Source organism: Danio rerio, chromosome 14 (assembly GCF_049306965.1).
Source record: "Danio rerio strain Tuebingen ecotype United States chromosome 14, GRCz12tu, whole genome shotgun sequence".
NCBI lineage: Eukaryota > Metazoa > Chordata > Actinopteri > Cypriniformes > Danionidae > Danio > Danio rerio.
The window spans coordinates 6,034,228-6,060,051 of record NC_133189.1 but is presented as its reverse complement, the minus strand read 5'-3'; the positions used below and the strand labels follow the sequence as shown (position 1 = coordinate 6,060,051).

General features: G+C 34.8%; 1 protein-coding gene across 2 annotated transcripts in view; it reads left to right on the top strand.

The window, feature by feature from the left end:
• The window catches only part of fgf24 (fibroblast growth factor 24), a 39,561-nt gene extending 16,435 nt beyond the window's left edge, over positions 1–23,126 (top strand). The window contains exons 3-5 of one of the 2 annotated variants that reach the window (XM_009307694.5): positions 2,178–2,340; positions 17,684–17,790; positions 21,726–23,126. In XM_009307694.5, coding sequence (XP_009305969.1) covers positions 2,178–2,340; positions 17,684–17,790; positions 21,726–22,004 — 549 coding nt within the window. In that variant the 3' untranslated portion in view covers positions 22,005–23,126. 2 annotated transcript variants of the gene reach the window in all.
• The last annotated feature ends 2,698 nt before the right edge of the window (positions 23,127–25,824 follow it).

Here is a 25,824-nt window from a genome sequence, read left to right as displayed (position 1 = left end):
TACGGCCCCGTTTACACTAGAGCGTTTTAGTTTTATAACGGCGTTTTAGATCAAAAACGATCCGCCTCCACACTAGTGTTTCACCTAGCGTCTCTGAACATATCTCCGTTCACACTTTGCCACCAAAAATGTATAGCATGTGACCATTCGCGCACTCTGGGCATACGCATTCTAGTATAAACAGAAAGCATGTGTCTCGCTCGGAATTTGGTTATAGTTAGTCAACAAACGCCGGTTGAACATCAAACGCGACCTACATCTCACAACCAAACAAATGTAAGAAGTGACATGGAAACAACGTAAGTCATGTAGTATATCTTTTGTTATTCCTACATAATGAGAAAGAAGCCTTTAGTGGGGTAGAAAATGTACTTATTTTGCTCACTTGACTTTTAAAGGGAACTAGCAATTTCTCTCAAACATTTTTTCTTTTTCGACCCAGTTGTGTAATAGCTCGGATGACATGTCAAACAGACACAGGTGCTCCTGCCAAATTTACACTAGTTTGTCTTCCATTTCCATTTCTTGAGTCTAAATAGACCAAAAAGAAACTGCATTGCAAAAAAATACTTTTCTAAATCTTACATTTTTTTGTCTTGTTTGTATTTATTTATTTTGTTTAACAAGGTCAATGCTAATTAATCAACAATAAAACTGTAAATAAGCCAGAATAAGCCACAAGGGCAATTTTTTATCTCTTGCCCCCTGCCAGATTAAAAAAAAGCAACCTAAAATCAAAGTCCAAATTAAATTTTTATTTTTTAAAATTTTTTATTTTTGTTTGTTTTAAAGAAAAACTCACTTAATTTTGACATTATTTCTTAAAAAAACACCATCTTTTGCTCGTCTAAAATAAGTATCTTGATTTAAGAATCGTAAAATATTTGGACTAGAAATAAGACAAAAAAATTCTAAATTGACTAAACTCAGATTTGGTTGAAAAAGTTTTAGAATAAATAATTCTATTAGAATTACTATTAAAACTAGAACTATTAGAAATATAAATCAAAATTCAACCTCCCAAAAAGCTGAATTGTGGAACATTCGCTCAGATTTGCTTGAAAAATGCAGGAAGAGTGAAATTAAAATCTAAATTGTGAGATTATTTCGAAATTGCATGAAAAGTAAATTCAGATTGTGTAAAATAAACTCAGAATTACATGCGGGAAAAGATCTAAATTTTGAGATAGAAACATATAATTCAACCCTCAAAATTGTGAGATTTAAGGTCAGATTTGCTTTAATCTGTCAAAATCACCAGCAATCTAGTCCATACAGATTGCTGGAAAACTACAAATCTGTCATGCACCACACACCCACACCTGTTCCGGTTCTTCTTTGATTACACACACACACAGCTGGGAGCTACTCAAAGACTGATTACATGGACAGCACACAAACACACAGACTTTGCTGAGTCTTGTAACACTACGAAGCGTTGTCCTCTCTCTTCCTGTCTAGCTGTGTTTTGAACCCTTGCCTTGTTTTCTCGTTTTGATTTCTTGCTGCCTGTATTGACCATTCGCCTATTTGTGACCTCGATTCTAGATAATCTGCATGTATCTGTTTACCCCTGTTTTGACCGTTGCCTGCCTGACTAATCTTATAAATAAACTGCATGTGGATCTTCAACCCCGTTGTCCAGCACCGTTGTATTACACAAACATTGTGATATTGTGAATAAATTATTAATAAAAAGTGCTTAGTGTAGAACTGCATAAATAATGGCCAAACTGTGGGATGCGATTCAACCCCTTCAAAAAAATTTAAGATAAAACTTTGGAATTGTACAAAAGAGTAATAATTATGTGATCTAATTTGAAAATTGCATTGAAAATGCTAAATTGTAATACATAAACTTAAAACTACATGAACAAAGGTAAGAATTGTGAGATAACTTGCATAAAAAAATACAGAATTGTCTCATAATTATAAATAATCCATTACTTTGTGTTAATCCTCACTAAAAAAGAAGAAAAAACTCATCAAATCATAATAAATCATGAGGACCACTGGCCCATTGACATCTAACTGCCATTTATCAATCAATTCCCAGTTGATAGAATTCCAGCCCATTTGTTGCCATTCGATTTTGACTGCAAAACGTGTGCTCCATTGGTGCTGCTGTATCAAGAGATACGGTAGTTCTGATCACTTTCTGTTCTTGCTGTTTCCAGGAATCTCACCAGAGTTCTGCTGACTTCCGGTTCTACATCGAGAACCACACTCGAGACGACGTGAGCCGAAAGCAGGTGCGGATTTATCAGCTCTACAGCCGAACCACCGGCAAACACGTGCAAATTCTCGGCAAGAAGATTAACGCCAATGGAGACGATGGGGGCAAGTACGGTACGGGAGTCTCCTGTGCTTAAAAAAACAACATCTTTTGCTTGTCTAGAAAAAGTGTCTTGATTTAAGATTTTTTAGATGTTTGGACTAGAAACAAGACACAAAAAGTCTGAATTGACTCTAAACCATACCTGTCAACATTGGGATGTGAAAATAAGGGATATGCCCACGATAATAAGGGATTCCTGCTCTGACTGCTTTCCTAACTGTTTATGCTCACTTAGGACACATTTACTTGTGTTTGAAAAAAACCCACCAAGATCAACATCTTTAAATATTATTATTAGTTATGTGTATATCTGTTTAAACAAGCACCCAAAACCCAGACTTTTGCTCTGCTTCAAATAATGAGTACAGAATCCGTTTGGGAAACAGTGTCTATTTATCACTATGGAGCGCGTCAGCGAACAGTAATGCAGACTGTTTTGAGGATTGCATATGAAGGGAATCGCGCTGTTTTTATGTTTATTTGAAGCCTAAACAAAGCAAAAGCACAGAACAGACTCACATTTAAGAGTAAGGGACGGCCCCTGGTGGTCTGGCGGTACGGGTTGCGCATAGGGAGGCTCGACTCCTTAAATGTTTATTTGCCATCCTTCAGAGAAGGAAAAATACCAACACAATCTCATGGCAATTCATAACTTTTTCATTTAATGGTTTATTCGTATGAATTCGTACAATCTAATTCGTACAATTTAGTACGATTTAAATTAAACTGTCACCCCCAATGACAGTTGGGGTTAGGGGTGGGGTCAGGTGCCACGCCTCCTTTTTAAAATCGTACCATTTCGGACGACTGAACTCGTACGAATTCGTACAAATTAGCCACTAAACTGGCAAAACGTAAAATACTTACGTTTTCTCGTGAGATCAGGCTGGAAATACGGGAGAAATACGGGAAAATACCTTTAAGGGATGATAGCAGGATAGAACTGTAAAATACGGGTGAATCCCAGGAAAAACGTGAGGGTTGACAGGTATGCTCTAAACTCAGATTTTTGGAATAAAAATTCTGAACTATAAGACAGCTCTAGCTTTAGCTCTTGACTCTCTGATCTGCTCTTGAACACATTATGTAGAAAGGAACATTCGTACTGTTTTTGAAAATAGGCTCATTTTACAACTACCCTGGAGTTAAACAGTTTTCCAATTCAATTAACTGATCTCTGCCGTGGTGGGGGCTCTTTTAGCTTAGCATAAATCATTGAATCAGATTAGACCATTAGCATCTCACATTTCAGTTTTGACGATTTTCAATCCTCTGTACACTTTACAAAATGACTTTTGCTGCCTGTTCAAACTACTTATTTAAATGAGTTGAAGCAACACACTTATTCAGTTCTTAACTTTTTCAATTTTTATGTTTAATCCACTTAAATTTGTTAAAATTTTCAAGTTAACTTAATCGATTTGTGTTGAGACAACATTAAGGAATTGTGTGGGACCCAGCTTTTTTACAGAGTAGTTACATTATGTACTAAGAATGACAGGAAATAAAACGTTTCTATTGTCTAGGTCAGTGGTTTTTAACCTGTGGGACGGTATTGCAGCTGTTATTAATAAAAATAACATTTTTAATACAAAATGTCTTGTCATAATTGAATGTATTATGACTAATATGGTGTTTAAGTGTTTTAAATTATTGATATACGTTTTATTTATATTTGCTGAATACAATACATTGTGCTCTAGTTCTCTACTGATTTTGACTGCTTGCCTGAACTAAGTACCTGCACTAGCCCATCCAAGGTTTGAGAAGTAAGATAATACTTATATTGATAAAATAAGTTAGTGCAGGCATTAAGATGCTTAAAACCTGCTCAAAAGATGGTCACACTTTATTTTGATGCTCCGTTTGTTGAATTTAAGTTACATTGCATCTACATGTTAAGTGTCCTGGCTAAAATTCCCTCTTGGCCCTTAACCATCATGGCCTCCTAATCATCCTCATCCATTGAATTGGCTCCGTCACTGTCTCTCCACTCCCCCTATAGCTGGTGAGCGCACTGGTGCCGTTGTCCTTTGGCTGTCGTTGCATCATCCAAGTGGATGCTACACACTAGTGGTGGTGAAATGCGCTATATAAATACACATTACATTACATTACAAGTAATTGTCATTAGATTATAAGTAGACGGTTAGGTTAGGATTAGGGTTAATGTAAGTTGACATGTACTTGCAAAGTTTCTTATAGTCAGTTAAATGTCGTTGAAGGAGCAGAATCAACAGACATTAAGCAGACAGTCTACTAATACTCAAATTACTAAATAAAGTGTTACCCAAGAAATTGTCCAAAATTATCCGCAGCAGTCCTGCAAAATGAGTATAGGCCTATGTAAAAACATTATTTTCAAATGTAAATCTAATGGTATTTATCAAACTCACAGAAGCAATGACACATTAACACCCTTTCACTCAGGAAGCAACAAGCGATGAATTTGCCGCACACTGATGCCTGTATCTCTCCTAGTGAAAGCATTTGTCTGGTCGAGTCGTGGTTTCCGACAATGCTTAAGTTACAATCAACAATTTGACACAGATGTTGCGCAAAATAGAGACCAAACCAAAAATCTCTCCTGCGCAGCACTAGTCTGAATGTTCTCTGCTATAGCAGATTTATCCGCTGATGGTCTACCAGCTGTTGGTTTTCTTTTTTATACCTTTATGAGTTAAACATAATAGAAGATATTCTGAAAAATGCTGGTAGTACAGGCACCCACTGACTTCCATAGTAGAAAAAAAAAAATACTATGGAAGTCAATGGGTGCCAACTACCAGCTTTTCAAACCTGGAAGGGTTTTCATTTTCCAGAGACCCGGAAGGGTCGTGATGGTGGGGAAATAAATAGGTTTAAGAAAAAAAATAGGTATAGGAAAACTTTTTTTTAAAGGTTTTTGCATTCCCTCGCAAAGATGTCTTGCGTTATCTCGCAAAACTGTTTCTCTACAAACACTTCCTGTTCACTTCATTCATATCAACCCTCCCGTTTTTGCTCAAATTCTCCCGTATGTTACCATTCTATCCCAGGGGTGAAGCAGTGGCGCAGTAGGTAGTGCTGTTGCCTCACAGCAAGAAGTTCGCAGGTTCGAACCTCGGCTCAATTGGCATTTCTGTGAGGAGTTTCTCCCTGCGTTCACGTGGGTTTCCTCTGGGTGCTCCGGTTTCCCCCACAGTCCAAAGACATGCCGCGGGTGAATTGGGTAGGCTAAATTGTCCTTAGTGTATTAGTGTATGAGGTTGACAGGCCCAGACGACAGGTGTAAAAAAAAGTCTTTATCATATGGACAAGTGTAAATAAAGGACTTGTTCCAAAGCGCTGACCCCGCAACCATATGGGACTAAGGCCAAAGAAGAAGAAGTTACCATTCTATCATCCTTAAGTATTAGTATATTATTATTAAGTATAATCATTAAGTATTTTCCCATATTTCTGATATATTTTAGTCTTGAAAGCATGCTGAAATCAATATAAAAATCTGAAATATGAAAAAAATAATAATATAAAAAGCCTCCGTAGGTGCCAGCTACCAGCATTCTTCAAAATATCTCCTTTTATGTTCTTGAACAAATGAGTAAACAATGGCAGAATTTCCATTTTTGGGTCAACTTTATCTCTTTGACGGTTAGATTTACTAACCTGGTGAAATTGGCATGAGAGCGCAATCCCATAAAAGCGGCGGTGGGAGTGGGAAGTTTTGTGAGTTAGATAGGCTTTTTTGGGTGTAAAATAATTCCTTAAAATGTGCACTGCCTACCACAAACCTTAGTAAATCAACGTGCATGATTCATATGAACACTAACACAAATTTAAAGTCCGAAAGAGAAACTCCTCCAAGTTATAAACAATACAATGATCCACAGAAATCAGGGTCCACTGCTTTTGTTTCACAGTGTGTCAGTAAAATAGTACTCACTTGATTCTACACAATTCATTCAAGCTGACAAAAATCGATAAAGTTAACTTAATATTTTTTGTACCAATGTAACTTAATTAAATAATTAAGTTGTCCCGAAATGAATTAGGAAGTGTTGTTTCAGCTCATTTTAAATCGGTAGATTGAACATGCAGGTGCCACCATGGCTCAGTGGTTACACTGTCACCTCACAGCAAAAAGGTCACTGGTTTGAGTCCCGGCTGGGTAAGTTGACATTTCTGAGTGAAGTTTGCATGTTTTCCCCGTGTTCGCATGTGGGTTTCCTCTAGGTGCTCCGGTTTATAGTTTAATTGTATGAACTAAATTGGCCACAGTGTATGAGTGTGTATGGGTATTTACAAGTACTGGGTTGTAGCTGGAAGAGCATTTGCTGCTTAAAACATATCCTTAAATAATTGGTGGTTCATTACACTGTGGTGAACTCTGAAATAGAAACTAAGCCAAAGGAAAATGAATGAATTGGATTGAGCAGCAAAATTCATTTTTTGAGTGCTGATAGTTCTTCATTTCAATGGATAGTTCACTCAAAACTTACATTTCTGCCATCATTCACCTACCTTTACTTGTCATAACTCTGCTCGAGTTTTGTTTTTCTGTTGAACACAAATGAAGTTATTTTGTAAACTGTTGGAAACCTGTAACCATTTACTTCCATTGTATTTCTTTTTCTGAAAGTCAATAGGCTTTTCAAAATAACTTATTTTGTGTTTGACAGAAAAAAGAAACTAAACTCATAAAAAGTGAGTAAATAATGAGTAGTTTTTTCATTTTCTGGTAAATTATCACTTTAATGGCCAAAAATGTTAGTAAATCTGGTTCTGAATGTTTAAATGTAGGCATTTAAAATATGTTTTTATCTAAAGCAACAAAAAAAAAAAAAAGATTTAGTCAAAGGTATCAGGAGCTGAAAGTACTTTGTCAAAGTTAATCGGACATGACAATGATGGTGTTTTCAAAAATGTCCACATTTTCAGATATACTGTATACAGTTGAAGTCAGAATTATTAGCCTTTCTGTGAATTGTTTTTATTCATATTTTTCCCAAATGATGTTTAACATAGTTTCTTTAAATTTAAAGAAAATTTTCACAGTATTTTCTATAATATTTAATTTCTTCTGGAGAAAGAAAAAATAAAGTATTATTAAAAAAAAAAACATTTCAACATCAGTATTATTAGCCCCTTAAGCAATATTTGTTTTAAATTGTCTACAGTGTTGCCAGATTGGGCGGTTTTGAATTTGATTGTGCGGCTTGACAAAATTTGTGCGGTTTTAAAACGTTAATTTTCTATGCAACTTATTTAACAAAACATATTTGTGTGCTCATACTTCAGTTAGTATTGACTAGTGCATATTGCAAACCACATGGGCCCACCCGCAAGAGCAGGCTAAGTAAAGCTGTATTAAAATCGGACTCCTCGAACAAATCAGATCGACAAGCAGCAGCTAATTATGTTCAAAAGAATTCAAAACTCCAAAATGAGACGAATTTATACCCCATTTTGAAAGTAAAACATGCTCTAATAGGTAGTGTAAGCTACACAACATTAAGTGCAGTGAGTAGGTAGGAGGGGGGAAGTGTTACGATGTGATCCGGTTATGTTGTGGTTCTGTGACTGCTGCTGTTGGTTGCTGTATGGTTAAAAATGATGAGAGTTAAAGTGAATAGGTCAATTTCAATTTAAATAAATTGAAATGAAATATTAATCAAAATTTTCTGGGCGTTTGGGCGGGCTTTGGACATTTTTTGGGCTGGAAAAAGTTGGCTGTATCTGGCAACATTGACTGTCTACAGAACAAACCATCATTTTACAATGATTTGCCTAATTACCCTAACTTGCCTAATTAACCTACTTAAGCCTTTAAACTTTAAGATGAATACTAGTATCTTCAAAAATATCTTATAAAATATTATATACTGTCATCATGGCAGTGATAAAGTAATTCAGTTATTTGAAATAGTCATTAAAACTATTTAAAAAATCATCTCTTAACTCAAATTTAGACATTATTACCAGATTTAAAAAACCTAAATCAGCAGAGAACTTTGTCCGGGCCTCCTAATATCATATCAGAGATGAACTTCTTCTCTTTAACATCCAACCTGAACCGTTATTAATCAAATCGTATGAAAGTATAAACAAAACAAAAAAAGCACAGAACTGATGGGCAGGCTGCCCTCAGCGGTACTAGTGTGAGAACAGAGACTCGCAGTGAAGATAAACAGTGAATGCTGCACTTAACTCTACAGACTGATACAAGCCTGTTTATATTGCAGTCTTGTGCTCGTTTGTGTCAGTCAGAGCTGCTCAGCATAAAGATTCCACGCCATAAACCTTCTATACCTGCAGAGTCCTGTCTCTCACATAGTCCTATAATCCTGTGGATTTCTAGCACTCTGCTTGTGAGTTTTATCCTTATATCTAGGCTTCACTGTACTTTCGTGTGAGAAGAAGTGGCTTATTGTGAGCTGTTTTTTTTATTGAAGAACATATACAGTTGAACTCAAAATTATTAGCCCTCCGGTGAATTTGGTTAAACAGGGCAAGGAATTTTTCACAGTATTTTCTGTAATATTTTTTTCTTCTGGAGAAAGTCTTAATTGTTTTATCTCGGCTAGAATAAAAGCAATAAATGGTTTAAAAAAAACATTTTAAGGTCAATATTATTTGCTTTCTTAAGCAATATTTATATTTTTTGATTGTCTACAGAACAAACCATTATTAGACAATGATTTCCTTCATTACAGTAACTTTCCTAATTAATCTGGTTAACCCTTTACATGTCACTTAAAGCTGAACACTACTGTCTTAAAATATCTTATTAAATATTATGTACTGTCATCATGGCAAAAATAAAAGAAATATGTTATTAGAAATTAAAATTATTATGTTTGGAAATGTGTTGAAAAAGTCTTCTCTACGATAAACAGAAGTTGAAGGTAAAATATACAGGAGGGCTAATTATTCTGACTGCAACTGTACGTACGTTATCCCTGTACAATGATGGACCATATGTGTATATATATATATATATATATATCGAGGCTCTCTAGGAAGAAACCTTTCACCCCCTACCCATTTTACACAGATTATAATGTTGGCAGAAGGTTCATAGAAACGTTTTTAAAAGGCACATTATGAATGAATGAATAATCAGTTGGTACTGGTGATTATTTTACCAATTTGGCAGAGTAAAAATCTAAAGTAAGACATAACCAGACAATGAAACCAAGTGAAAAGGAGTAACTATAACATAAAGAACTTGAATGAATGAATGAATGAATGAATGAATGAATGAATGAATGAATGAATGAATGAATGAATGAATGAGGGATATAAGGTAGTAATTTTTTCAAAACATTTCTGTCTAACTGCAAGAGCAGTGTGATTGGATTCCAAATCTTGTTAAACATATACAATTAGTCTCTTAATATAAATTTCAGTTCCTCCATGTGCCACAAATCTCTCAGTTTTCTTGCCCACATTTCAAAGGTGGGGACTGAATCAGTTTTCCACATCTGTAAGATCTGTTTATATTATTTATTTTCATCATTCATACAAAACAAAACTGCTTGCATTTGGTTTTTACTACAAACACCTCACGCTCCTAAAAGTCTATGACAATGAATGAATCAATGAATTAATGAATGAATGAATCAACCAACCAATCAACCAACCAATCAACCTACCAACAGATAAAAGTCCAACACAATAATTGAATGAATGAATGAATGAATGAATGAATGAATGAATGAATGAATGAATCAATCAATCAATCAATCAATCAATCAATCAATCAATCAATCAATGAATCAATCAACTAACCAAAAAAACCAACCCAGCCAATGTCCAATACAATAAATGAATGAATGAATCAATGAATTAATCAATCAAACAAACAAACAAACAAAACAAACAAACAAACAAACAAACAAAACAAACAAACAAACAAACAAACAAACAAACAAACAAACAAACCAACCAACCAAAGTCCAACACAATAAATGAATAAATGAATAAATGAATGAATGAATGAATGAATGAATGAATCAATCAATGAATCAATCAATCAATCAATCAATCAATCAATCAATCAATCAACCAATCAATCAATCAATCAATCAACAGACAAACCAACCAAAGTCCAACACAATGAATAAATAAATGAATGAATGAATGAATCAATCAATCAATCAATCAATCAATCAATCAATCAATCAACAGACAAACCAACCAAAGTCCAACACAATAAATGAATGAATGAATGAATGAATGAATTAATTAATTAATGAATGAATAAATGAATCAATCAATCAATCAATCAATCAACCAACCAACCAACCAAATGAATGATTGAATGAATGAATAAATTAATCAATCAATCAGTCAGTCAGTCAGTCAATGAATCAGTCAGTCAGTCAATCATTCAATCAATTAACCAAAAAACAAACCAACCAAAGTCCAACACAATGATTGATTGATTGAATGAATGAATGAATGAATGAATGAATCAATCAATCAATCAATCAATCAATCAATCAATCAATCAATCAATCAATCAATCAATCAATCAATCAATCAATCAATCAATCAATCAATCAATCAATCAATCAATCAATCATTTAATCAATCAATCAATCAATCAATCAATCAATCAATCAATCAATCAATCAATCAATCAATTAATCAATCACATAAACAAACAAACAAACAAACAAACAAACCAGCCAACAAACAAACCAACAAAGTCGAACACATTGATCAGGTTCCAGATTAACAGAATACACACCAGAGAAAATTGCAAATACATATTTTTCAAAATGTTTGAATTTTACTACATGACCATAATTAGTCAAACAGGGTGTCTGTTGATGAAAAACACTTATTAAAACATAAAGAAATTTATCAAAACATTTGATGAAGTTTTGATTTGGAAGAGCCTAGGATTGTCCTTATATTGATTTAGAAAGGGTCTTGCATTCTCAGAACATGTGTGTATATTACTCAAGCAATCACACCTCTCTCACAAATGTTAATAGTTTGTTTCAGAAGGTAGGATTACAGATATTACATCTTTTTTTCTTCAGTGGTGGAAAAAGTACTAAAGAAACCATACCAAAGTAAAAGTGCCATAACTTGTCAAAAAAGTAGTGCCAGTAGAGTAAAAGTATCTGTTTATATGTTGCTACTGTCTTTAGAGTTATTGATCTTGGTATGAAATAAAGTACTTCACAAGATGATTATTGATTATTGATGTCTGAGGTTTAGAAGAGTGCGAGTAAATGATCACAGACATTTTTGGGTGAATTGTCTTTGTACAATTTGATTGACTGGTTAATTCGGTTAGAAGCAACTGATTCATCTTTGTGTTTTGTGTATGGTACTGTAATTGCTGTTTTAATGGTTATTTTAAGCCCTCAGCAGAGGGCAAGTTACATGTACATATATGTGTGTGATTTGAATATTATGTTTATGTTTTTAAAATCAATCTACCCTGTCATTTTACACAAATGTTGCTATGTCCAAGCTCTGGGGATCTCCCTTTCTTGGCTAATTTTAAAAAGTTAAACTTGTAAATTTCATAAATAATTACCTGGAACTCGCTCTGACTGCATTTTTTGAATCAGTGAATCATACTCGCTCTGACTTGATTATTTCAATCAGTGAATCCTTAACTGAAGAATCGCTATGACCAGATCATTTCAATCAGTGAATTATTAAATGGAGACTAGCTTTGAATGGATTATTTGAATCTCTGATTCATAACCTGGAGACTCCCTCTGACCAGATCATTTGAATCAGTGATTTGTTAACTGGAGATTCTCTCTGACCAGATCATTTAAATCCGTGAATCATAAACTGGAGACTCGCTCTTACCAGATCATTTTAATCAGTGAATCGTTAACTGGAGACTAGCTTTGAATGGATCATTTGATTCTTTTATTCATTACCTGAACACTCAGTCTGACTGGATCATTTAAATTAGTAATTCATTAACTGGAGATTCGCTCTAACCAGATCATTTGAATCAGAGAATCTGTAACTGGTTACTCACTCTGACTGGATGATTCAAATAAGTGAATAATTAATAGAGACTTCCTCTGACTAGATCATTTTAATCAGTGAATCGGTACTATAGACTTGCTCTAACTGGATCTTTTGAATCGGTGACCCGTTAACTATAGTTTGCTGAGAATGGTCCATTTGAATCTCTGAATCATTGCATGGAGACTTGCTCTGACCAGATATTTTGAATCAGTGAATCTTTAACTGGAAACTCGCTGTGACCAGATTATTTAAATCAGTGAATCTTTAACTGGAGACTCTCTCAGACAAAATCATTTGAATCAGTGAATCTATAACTGGAGACTCGCTCTGATTGGATCATTTAAATCAGTGAATCATTAACTAGAGACTCATTCTGACTGAATCACTTGAATAAGTGAATCATAAAACTCAAACTCGAACAGAAAAAAATACTGTACAAGTCAATATTTTATAAGTCAATGGGAATTGCTGTTTGCCATCAATTTTCTAAAGATTAATATTCAGTAATAAAGAACACTTGATTCTATCTAACAGGAATTGATGACCCATCCCAACTGAATACCCAGTTTTATTCAATAACACATCAAATGGGTGGTGAACAGTTGACTTTAATGATACCAGTTTCCCAGAATAAAGCAAAACCAACATGAAAACATCTTATATCTGAATATTTCCTTGAGCTCACACAGTGCTGGATCAGATCTTACACTCGTTTGGCTCATTTATCAGCAAACGCTCGGCTTCCCACAAACATCTCAAAAGCGTCTTCGCTTTCACCCCTGCTTGGGGTAATAAAACATTCACATTAGTGAAGGTCAGTGCTTCATGTTGACTTCTATGCATTAATAAGCTGCACCAGTAGGAAATCAGCTGCTGTAAGAGATGCACAGATGGCAGGAGTTTTATGTACTGTGTTCATTTAAAGTTGACATATCATGAAAATCTGACTTTCGTTATGTCTTAATGCTATAATCAGGTCTACAAGCCCAGAAAACATAAAAAAAAACAATAAATACAAATGTTTTTGAGTAATCTAAAGTATAAAAATCCTGTAATATGCAAGCAGATATTTAGGAAACATGCTAACATGCTATGTGAACATACTTGTTTATCTGAAAAACAATGCTAAAGTCAGTTAGTCTTCTTTAAAAATGTGCTTTCAGTGTCTGAATGTTTGTCTTTGTTTTGGTCTCTATAACCAGCCCACTGCCACTGTACCCAATTGTTTTTCAGCACCCTGTGTTGTCTTGGCAGAAAACGCAGTGTATTTCATCTTTATCTTTATTACTAGACCAAATATGAAACCTCCAAAGGACAGTAGCAGCCTCCAAAATAAGATGCAGATTCAGACTTCCACACAAGTGTTTTTCTCTCATGCATTATTTTTTTGCATCCCTATCCGCAAAATGCACAAAAACCTTCCACTAAGTTCGAACCTTTTTTGTTTTTTTTTTTTGGGAGAAAAAATATTTTGTTTTTGTTTTGGACTGCAATATCTAGTTCCACCACTAGGTGTCAAGCCTACATACAGTACTGTACCTTTAGCGTAATTTCAATATACTTATGCACATAGTTAATTTGCTTGATCATGTTAAGGCAACAGGCTTGCTTTTTTGAGTAAAGTCAATTTATCGCTTTAAAAACTATGGGTTTAGTCAGCTCATTGGTTTTAACTGTAAATTTGTATTTGCAAGCTTTATCCTGCACTGTAAAAGCCAACAGTCAACATTATCAAATGAAATGAGTGTAGTTAACTCAGAATTTACTGAAAGTGAATTCTACTTGTTTGAAAAGAGTTTTGAACTCAGTGTTGAAGGTAATGAGTTAATTAAACACCTCATTACTTCAACTTAAATTGAGTAGGTGCACAGTACACATATAGATTAGTTTTTAAACTCAAATGGTTTGTAGCAATCGGTTTCCTCAAACTGTTTGAGTTGACTTAACTTATTGGGTTTTACAGTACTTAACAGTTGAGCTCTCTTCATTTATTGGGTTGTACTGTGCTCAAATTGCTTCGTATACTCAAATGGATTAAGTTCAAAGCACTCACTGGGATTTGTTTTTTAACTTAAATGTTTTTTTTTGCAATCGGTTTCCTCAAATGGTTTGAGTTACCTTAACTTTTTGGGTTTTACAGTGTGGAAGAATGAGGTCGGATTTACCATTTTGATTTCAAGCTCTCAGGTTGTGACATAGTTAGGCGATCTTATTATATAATATCATTCTTGGGCCAAATTCCAATTCTATTTTTGTACCCCTACCCCTTCCCCTTGGCCCTTGAAACAGAGTGTAAAGGGAAAGGGCTTCAAATTTACCACTAAGAAATGGAACAGCACTACAGCACCCGCACACGTCATCATATGTCATCGCGAGCTCATTTGAGATTGACAACTAATTGGGTATAATTTTATCATAACGATATAATGCGGCAATAAGCTTGCGACTGTACCATGTATTTACACCGTGGCCATATTCATCCATGTAAACACAAGAAACAACATGAATGTTATACCGTAAAAAGGTCATTCCCAGCCACTTTTCTGACAGGGTATTTCAGTGTGTTGTGGGAATACTATACAGGAGTTGTTATTATGGATTATAGATAGCGAAATTTACAATTTATATATAGTATTTTTATTGTATATCATTATAGTATTTATTGTATTATTATAGTATATTTATAATTTTTTTAAAAGCATGACTGTAAAGGGCTATAGCCCTTCCCCTTAGCCCTACGCTTTCAAGCGAAAGAGAATCAGGTCACCTCTACACGCAATGGATAAGAAGAAGGGCTAAAGGGTAGAATCGTGATTGGGCCATAATCCATGTTTCCACCCATGGCATCACTGCTTCATATGTGAAGGTCAGTTTAACTCTTAAGGATGGGTAAAAACCAATACTTTTTGGTCTAACTTAAATTTTTAAGAATGGTTCCATTGTCTCAGGCTGTATTCACAGAGACCAGAGATCTTTCATTAGATTTACAGTGAAAACGCTCACCATCAGCATAATTCATAAACATTCATTTATGATGCAGTGTATAGTCTTAGTATTTTTGTGAAGATAAGAGGAATGTACTGATAGTGTAATGTAAGCAACCACATCAGAATTGAGCGTTAACTTGCTAGTCGATGGGTTACAATCAACTTTACTAAATCAACAACTACATACATGTAGACTGTAAAAATATACAACACCAGCCCAGACATTATATCACGTTAAACTAATAAAAACGTTAATAAAAGTAACTTTTTTGAACTTTTTAAGGTTAAAAGTTGTCTGAAGAAAGATTAAGGTCTCATAATGCGATTCAAATACATAAATAAACAAGAATTAAAAAAAACATGAATCATAAAATATGGAAAACTGCTTATTTATGGATATTTTTTACAGTGTGACCACTAACCATGTTAAAAAACAAACACAAAGAACATGTAAGGCTTCAATCTGGTCATTCCTGAAATTTTGGTTGCATGAATTATGCTAGTGATGTTGTTTCTGGAGCTTCTGATAGCATTTAAAGACCCTCTTCTGTAACTCATTTGCATTTAAAGGGACATGTCCGCTCAAAAATGCTTTGTTTTTGGTCATACCTGAATAGAGGCAAATTTATCAACCTCTAATAGATGATCTGTGGCTTAACCTTCACGGAAAAATTCTGGGGACACCAAAGATTTATTTTATGTTATGAAAAGGGGAATATTATGTCTCCTTTAAATCCAGGAATATTAAGACACTTCTCCCTCTTGTGTATTGTGAAATGGCCAGTCTGGATTAGTGGTTCCTCTCGTGTTGCCCTGGGGCTGTTTGGAAGGGGACAGATTTGGTGTTGCGCTCTAAGCCTCTGTGCTTTGAGCACCTTTGAATAGGCCAGTGTGTTAAACAAATGGATCATCTTAAACTCTTTGATTGAGTGGGCACAAACTAAAGGCAAGTGGAAACCCAATCTCTGGGGATCTGAACTGCTCTAAGGAGTCGAGCAGATTGCTTTCCCCCAAGAGAAGAGACCCAAAAAGAAAAATGGTGAAGGAGAGAGAGAGCTTGGTATTTCTGGAGCTGTAGTGTGCAATGAATCATAGACTTTTCTAACATTTTCTTTTATTTATATTAATCCATGTATATATACTGTATTCTGTATGCTATATTAGTTGACAATGCATTTTGTGTATATAATATAAAAATGAATGGTTGTTACAAACTTATGTCATATTTTCCTAATAATGCAAAAAAATAATAATTTTATATTTTTGGCATTAATTTAAAACAATGTGCCTAATTGTTAACACAGTGAATAAATATAATTAAAAATAAATTAAATTACGTTAAATTAATTAATCAATTTAATTTAATTTAATTCACTGTGTTACTGTGTATTGTCATTTATTAAGTCATTTAACAAAAAAAATGTAAGTGAAAAAAAAAAAACTTGTATTTGGCATTAGTTAAAAAAAAAAAAAGTAGGACATGTGCCTAATTGTCAAAACAGTGGATTTATTTATTTTGTTTTTTATTTTAAGTAAGCCTTGTGTCTTAAGTTTTTTTTTTATTATTATTTATGTGTTCTGTATTTTTTCATATATATAATTTTTTTTATTAAATCACATTTGCAAAATGCAAAAATAACAATACATATATTTGACATTAATTAAAAAAGGGGGAAATGTGTCTAATTGTCAAGACAGTAAATAACTTAATTTAACTGAATTAATTTTTTAATTGAATTGATTTTTTTATTTTAAGTAAACAAATTACTTTTAATTGATGTTTGCTATTTTTCATACATATAAATAAGAATATAATAATGAACTACAATTAATAATGAATAATGAATAAAATAATGAACTACAATAAATAAATAATTTATTCAAATGTTTTATTCAAATGTATTAAGTCATATTTCACTGCAAATGCAAAAGAAAAAATATATCTATTTGGCATTCATTTAAAAAAATATAAGTGTAATTTACAGTTAATTGTTTCATTTAATTTAATTTAAAAATGTATTTTATTGAAAAGTAAATAAGTTACTTTTAATTTATGTGTTTGCTGTTTTTTCTTACACAAAAATAAGAATATAAAAATAATAAATAAGACTACAATAAATACATGAATTTGAAATCAAGTATACTTGAAATAATACATGTACATTTTTATTATTTATTTTATCATTAAACCATGTAGATTTTATTACATGTAGGTTTTTTTCAACTTTGTCAAAAATGTGCTTAATTGTCACAAATGATTGTTATGAAATTGAAGAAAATGTTTTAGTTCTGTGAGCGTTATGTTGATGTCAGTGCCTTTTTGCAAACTGTGTTTTAATTTTTGGTCTTTTGTATTTTGCAGCTCTGCTTGTGGTGGAGACAGAGACTTTCGGGAGTCACGTTCGAATTAAAGGGCAGGAGAGCGGATACTACATCTGTATGAACAAGAACGGCAAAATTATTGGAAAGGTAGGTTTACTGTCACACATCCCATTTGAAAATATCTGATTAATTTTGAAGGACTGTTAAAGGCTCTTTCACACGAAATGAATCTTTGCTTAAAAATACGAGACGCAATGGTTCGGAATGGTTAGGTAAAAAAAGCACAGCATAAACCACAAGGGTAATAATATTTGCTTCTAAAAAAGCGGGATGAAACATTTTAGAATGTTTGTGGAAAAATAGGGCAGCATAAAGCACGTACAACATCTGGACACAGCCACAGAGTGCCTGTAAACAGAAAGTTGCAACAGAAGTTCCACCTCCAAACTCTTCTAATTGGTCCACTGCTGTGGGACTGACAGTAATGAGCAGCGCTTCAAATGACCGTCTTTCACGGCGCCTAAAAACAACTTCAAATGACTCGAGAAGCAAGCGTAGCAGTGACACATTTCCATCAAGCGTGTGTGTAGTCCGAAAAACAATATAAAATAAGCGATTTGAAAAGGAAAAATGCATTCTGTGTAAACGGACCCCAACACTGTCATGCAAAGAAAATAAAGAAAGGAACAGAAAAAATTATTTAGGGCTATACTTTTTGGGGGGATCTTGGGTGTTTGTTTTGGACTTTTAAGGGGACCTGTTATGCAAAAATCACTTTATAAAGAGTTTAAACCCAATTGTGTGGCAGCAGTCTGTGAATATATTTAGCTTCCAATGCTAAAAGTTAATTAATTAATTTTTTATAAGCACACTTAATTTAAACAGTCTGCAGAAACACTTTGATTGATATTCTCTCATTATACGTGTCATCAGAGGGCGAAAGCCCCGCCCATTAGTGACAATCTCTCCCTCATTAGCATAGGAAGTCAGCCTTGTTTTTGAATCTGCCACTATGCTGACAAATAGGCATTTTTAGCTCCGCCCTCTTTTGAAAAGAGCACACTCTCATTTGAATTTAAAGCAATAGGTCCAAAATTTGAATCAAAGCCTAAAAGGGACAGATTCAAAGAGTTATTAAACATTATTTGTGTGGTATTTAGAGCTAAAACTTCACTCCAGTACAGATTATGATTACTCTTGTGTTTCATGCTTAGCTTTTATGATGTATAAGTTTATAGCTGGGACCAATTTTGAGTATTTGTTTTTAAAACCTCTGCTACTGTATCCAACCATTGAAGGTTACAAAATGGGACCAGTCAACACATATTTCCATACCATCCATTTAAACAAAAAAATGACATATTGAGGCTGTGCTTTTGAACTTTAAATTGTCCATTTTTCCAACTTCTTGCGACTGCCCTATACCACACACAAATGTAAGTGGAAAGAGCAACACCCTGCATGTCTGCCATGAATAGGCTGGTTTTACATTGACCCTCATTTTAAAGGGCTCAGATATTGTGTTTTGTGGCCAGAGAGGCTGGTCAATCTTTAAAAACATTATGCTATGAAAGAGTGTGAGTCATGTTGCCAGTTTTAGAGTTGTATTTGCAGTACAGATCAGTTTTTAAGCAAACTTGAAAGGGGACACGTCATGAAAATCTGCATTTTGTCCTGTTTAAGTTCTATATTCAATTTGTAGCAGTGTGATATACCTGTATATTGGCACTGGTGGGAGGCGTGCCTAAGTGTACCACCAGTGACAATATACATCCATATCGCACTGCTACGAATGTGATATTGTGTTTATGCAACAGTTCGGTAGCATAATCATGTATTTAAAAAATAAAATCAAACATGGCGAGTCTAAATATCCTTTTGTATGAGAAACTACTTTCTTAGCCACTTATTTACATCTGCAGCTGATGTCAGAACAGCATAAATCTTTGATTCACCAACGTCAATTTAGAGCTAAGATTAGAATGATTCTCTAGCGTAATATCTAAAGTGACATTCACATTTTAAGATTATGAGGCTAAACGGCATGAAATGACATCAGTGTAGAGACATTTCCTAGTATTTCTTTGTTGCAATTGGGATATAACAATAATTAACCCTGAAAAAGCCAAAGCAAAGCAAACAATACCCAATTACTATGGTATAAATACAGCACTACAACATACAAAAGAGAGAGTTTGACTTGGAATGTCACTCACCTTTTTTATAATGATTTGATCAGCTGTAATTTGAAATTACACTGACTTTTTCTTCTCTAAGGACTTATTATGCTGTCTGTCACCATCTTGTGGTGGAACGTCAACCATCTTTGCTCTGCTCAGTATGACAGGCTGATGGATGCTGTATCTCCCAAACTATAAATATTTAAATAGCCTCTATTCTTCTAAATAAACTGCATATTTGCAATCTAAACAACTACATTCTCACCTAAAAAAGCCTCAAACTTACATTATGTTGTCCAACAGCAGCAATATTTGTCCCACTGCAGTGAGTTTATTGATCTGCTGTAACTCTGGGCCGAGCAATACAGAAAGGTGAGGAGGGTGAATATCACACAGCTATCAGCCATTCAGATTCGAGAACCAGACAGAACTGTTGTGTATATACATACATACATATATATATATATATATATATATATATATATATATATATATATATATATATATATATATATATATATATATATATATATATATATATATATATATACAGTTTATATATATATATACAGTTTATATATATATATATATATATATATATATATATATATATATATATATATATATATATATATATTAGTGCTGTCAAAATTAGTGCATTAACGCATGCGATTAATTTGAAATATTTAACACGTAAAAAAAAAAAAATTCTGTTGTGGCTGACGTGTGTTCAACATGCCAAGAAATATGGATAAGACCAAGGAAGCACTTTTCGGTTTAAAACAATGTCGCATTACCAGGCTATCCAGCCTTTTCTCCAGAGTTTCATCTAATTTCGTATGTTTCATTTTTAATCTTTCGAATTTTGTTTTAATGAAATTTGATACCACATGCGAAACTGAAAGAAAAACCTCCGCATTTCAAAAACTGCTGTTTACATGGTAGATTCTTAATCAAAGTATTATCTTAATCATATTAAAAGCGGAGTATTGGTATCCATGTAAATGTACTCAGTGAAACTCAGATGATGACGTGAGTTGTCAAAGACAGCCCATTCTGTCGTGTTTCTCCCTTTAATGCAACTTTTTTAAAGCCTCTGCTTCACGTTGCTTTGTCAGAATCCTTGTGAAATTCAGCCTTACTTAAGAACGCTTAGTTTAAGCAAATATGATGAACGCGATCATGCGTGTTGAATCTGAAGGGAGTCGCTCCGGCTGTGCTGTGCTGTCCTGCGCGCGTTGTGTGTGTCTGTGTGTGTGCACGCGCAATTGCTAGCAACAAAAACAAATTTTGACGTCCGTATCCCTTAAAGTTGTTTAAATGTTTAGAAAGGATGTGACCAAAGTCCCTGTAAAAATGTGTCTTTGGTGTGACACAGCGCGTGCCTGTGGGTGCTTTTGATGTACCGCTTGATGCTTCTTACGTCCTTTGCAGCACCAGTGGCAACAAAATTAGGCACCGAAATGCACATGCGGATTCAGTGATCCTGCTTGTGAGAGACTGTTCTCACTTTCAGCTCACATCATTCAAAACAAAAGGTCCACATTGTCCTCCGATAATGTCAACAGACTGGACTGTCTTAGCAACTGGCTGAATGTTGCTAAGCAAAATTATTTCTACTTTACAATCAATGTTCTCAACTATCAGCAATACAACTTTACAATGAGTACAATTTTTTGTATTCAATACTTTATTATCATTATAATTTTCCAATTTTCATATTTGCATTGCCTGCATTTTGGCATTTTTTTGCAGTCCACTTAGAATCTAACATTGAAATAATGTTTTTCTTTATTGGAATTAATTGTTTTAAAATTCAAATGGCATTAACATGCCTGTGTTTTTATTTCTGTAATAAATATGGTAATAATTAAATATTTCAACATTTTTCTTTCTCCTCAGCCCAATGGGAATAGCCAGGAGTGCGTCTTCGTGGAGGAATATTTAGAGAACAACTACACGGCGCTGATGTCGGCCAAATACAGAGGCTGGTATTTGGGCTTCAATCGAAAGGGTCGACCTAAAAAAGGCTCCAAGACCACGCAGACGCAGCAGGAAGTGCATTTCATGAAGCGCCAACCCAAAGGAAAAGAGGACCTGCCGGAAAAGTTCCTTTTCACAACGGTAACGAAAAGGACACGAAGGGCACGGCGTTTAAAACCCAACCCCAATACAAACTGACTCAAGTTCACAAAGGACTCGACGTACTTCTTGCCACAATCACCTTAATCTTATCCGAAACTGGAGAAGGAAGAGGACATAAATAAACAATGGCTACCGAAAAGAGACAAAAATAAAAAAAAAACTCAAAGATGTTTTATTTTTATATTTCAGAAGCATCAAGTTTCTCCCAGCTGTTGAATGTGGGTCTTTTTTATGTAATATTGGTGTCTGTTATTTTATTTATACTGGATTAACTAAGGATGACCTGTAAGGAACTAGTGTCTCCTGCTTCCTGTTAAAACTGTGGAATACCGACTAGAGCAAACCGCACCGTCTGGGAAACCTTGCATCTTCATTTCTGACAACAAGGATCCAATATTTTCCACTGGAATCGGCTGAGAGAGAGAGATTATAAAGGCATATGACCTTTGCAAGCCTCCATAGGTAAACGTGAAGCTTTGAGTGCAATATTTTGAAGAACCGTGTCGTTCCTCTCTGTCGAACGCATCTGAGCGGACACCAAACGCGCAGAACGCTTTGAGATTTATGCGTATTCTGAGATTCAGCTTCGACTAGCCAGATGTCAGCTTTAGATGTGGTAATAATGTGTGTGAGAACTAACAGTCTAGATATGAAGGGAGTGGAATGAGTTTTTCGGGATCACTCTAAGCCATCACCGTGTGTGTTTTCTAAAAGTTAGCAACCAAAACATGCTTAAAACATGTTATGCATTAACCAGGTTTGATGCATTGCTCTTAACGCCCCTGATGCTCTTTTAAGTGTCAGATTTGACTACTTCCTGGTCATTCAGCCAATGAAATGGGTTCACCTGACAATCGAGTTCTAGAACACGTTCTAGAGCATCTGGAACACATGTGAACAGAGGACTCCAGCCACTGTTGGTGAGGTCGACTCTCCATATGGGTATAGCTGTAGTATACACACGTCTATATACTCATTGTCTGTCAGACGTTACTAACAATCATGACACACGTACGATTAAAAAACAAATGTATGCAAAAAATAATAATTTTATTACTATTATAAAATATTTATTGCCTTTCTCTGTAAATACGACTTGATGAATTTATTTGACCTCTGTTAATAATAATTAAAAAGAGGACTATATATGGAAAATGAGCAAATGTTATGTGACTTTTTTTTTGTGACATTCGAATATATGGATGACAAATGTTACTTTGACTTTCTCTCGAGTTCTGTTTAGTACGGTGGCCGAGAGAGCTTAATGCACTGCAATTTAAGAAAGCACATAAAATTACCAAAAATGACAGAAAATTTAGAAAAGCTCTTCATTGCTTTGACAGCATACGTGTTGCAAACTCTCACAACAATTCCAAATAGCACGGAACACAACAGAAATGTTTCAAAGGGACTCAATAACGAGACATGGCTGTTATTTGCCTTGACTATTGCTCAGTGATGTTGTAGGTGATCTTTAAAAGATGTTTTTTTTTTATGTTATTAGTCTCAATAACCATAGCCTAAATAGCCGGGTCCGTCACGTTTTTGGGTCCTCTTGAAACTTTTCCAGTGTGTTTCATGCTATTTGCATGTGTTGTGAGAAAATGCAGCAGGTATTCTTACACCCAATTCACACGGGTCGTAAACGTCAACACTTTCCATTCACTTTGAATGGGTGACATCAGGTGTTGCCGAACTGCGTTGTGGATTCGTCTGCGCCGATTCAGGGGCGTTGCTCACTGCAGAAGTTGGAACTGCCTCAATGTTTTAAGCGCAGATGGAAGCATCAGCTAATCAGATCGCTGTATGCAAATACACCAGCCCAGACAGCAGCCGATTGCTGACTAATTTCATTGGCTGACGCTGCAATGATGATCGTGTCAGCCCCAACATCAGACACGCCCTCTGTCAGGCATTGACGCTGAAACCTCGTGTGAATCGGGTCTTAATTTGTTTGTATTGTGAGAATTGGCAACACGTATGCTGTCAAACCGATCTTTCCCTAACTTTCTGGTGTTTTTTGTTAATGCATGTGCTTTCTTAAATTGCATCCCATTAACCTTTCTCAGCCACCGTAGTTTAACCTGTTTAACTATATATAGAAAATGAGCAAATGTTATGTGACTTTTTTGTGACATTCGAATATATGGATGACAAATGTTGCTTTGACTTTCTCTCGAGTTCTGTTTAGTACGATGGCCGAGAGAGCTTAATGCACTGCAATTTTAGAAAGCACATGAAATTACTTATAACGCCAGCAAATTAAGAAAAGTTCTTCATCGCTTGACAGCATACGTGTTGCAAATTCTCACAACACATGCAAATAGCACAGAACATTACAGAAATGTTTCAAAGGCACTCAATAACGAGACATGGCTGTGATTTGCTTATTGTGCCTTGACTATTGCTCAGTGATGTTGTAGGTGATCTTTAAAAGATGTTTTTTTTTATTTTTTATGTTATTAGTCTCAATAATCGTAGCCTAAATAGCCGGGTCCGTCACGTTTTTGGGTCCTCTTGAAACTTTTCCAGTGTGTTTCATGTTATTTGCATGTGTTGTGAGAAAATGCAGCGAGTATTCTTACACCCAATTCACACGGGGTGTCAACGTCAACACTTCCCATTCACTTTGAATGGGTGACGTCAGGTGTTGCCAAACTGCATTGTGGATCCATTGGAGCCGATTCAATGGCGTTGCTAACTGCAGAAGTTGGAAATTTCTCAACAATTTAAGCGCAGATGGAAGCATCAGCTAATCAGATCGCTGTATGCAAATACACCAGCTCAGACAGCAGCCGATTGCTGCCTAATTTCATTGGCTGACATCAGACAAGTTCTCTGTCAAGCATTGACCCTGAAGCCCCGTGTGAATCAGGCGTTAATTTCTTTGCATTGTGGGAATTTGCAATACGTATGCTGTCAAACTAATCTTTCCTTAACTTGCTGGTGTTTTTCTTTAATGCATGTGCTTTCTTAAATTGCATTGCATTAGCTTTCTCGGCCAGCGTAGTTTAACCTGATATTGACATTTCGTCACCTTGGAATTATAAGGTTCTATCTGTGTTCTGAACGATATTGAGAAATTGAGCTTCAGTGTTTTTGCATTCCATAGCAAACAGTATGTGTGTAACATTTGTTTTTGTTTTTTTTATAAAAATGTTTAAAATGTAAATAAGTTGTCATTTAATAAGAATATGTCAATAACTCAATTTTGACAAAAATGTCAGATGTAACCTTATAATTCTAAGGTGAGGACTTGTGAGGATCAAGTGAGAGTTCTGTTTCCATTATGTATTCGTGTGAGCACTGGTGTTCAAATTTCATTACCCTTCCCTCTTTACAGTACCTCAGCTAATAAGCATGTAGCGAGCAAACTGAAAGGTTGTAGATGCAATGACGATTTTAGCTGTAAAATGTGTGGTTTGGTACAAAGCAAAGATGTGCAATGTACTTCACACATTCACCACATTCTGGTTTTCCATTGTCTCTAGAAGTGATTGAAGGTGGACAAGCTTAAAACATTTTTAACCCCATTTGCTATTGCAAAAATTCTGGATGCAATTGGCTGAATACTGAAACCGAAAATGCTTTGCAATAATTACTTATTATTTTTTAAATAATAAAATTTAATTCGTGTGGGTTTACCCTTATAGTCCAAAGGATTTGAATTAGCAGATGAATTAGCTTCATTGTCGATGTTTGTGAATGAGATTGTGGGTGGGTGTTTACTAGCACTGGGCTTGAATGAGTTGGTGGCTCATTTATTTTCCTTCGGCTTAGTCTTTGAATTATAAGGGGTTGCCACAGCATAATAAAACACCAACTATTTCGACATATGTTTTACGCAGTGGAAGCC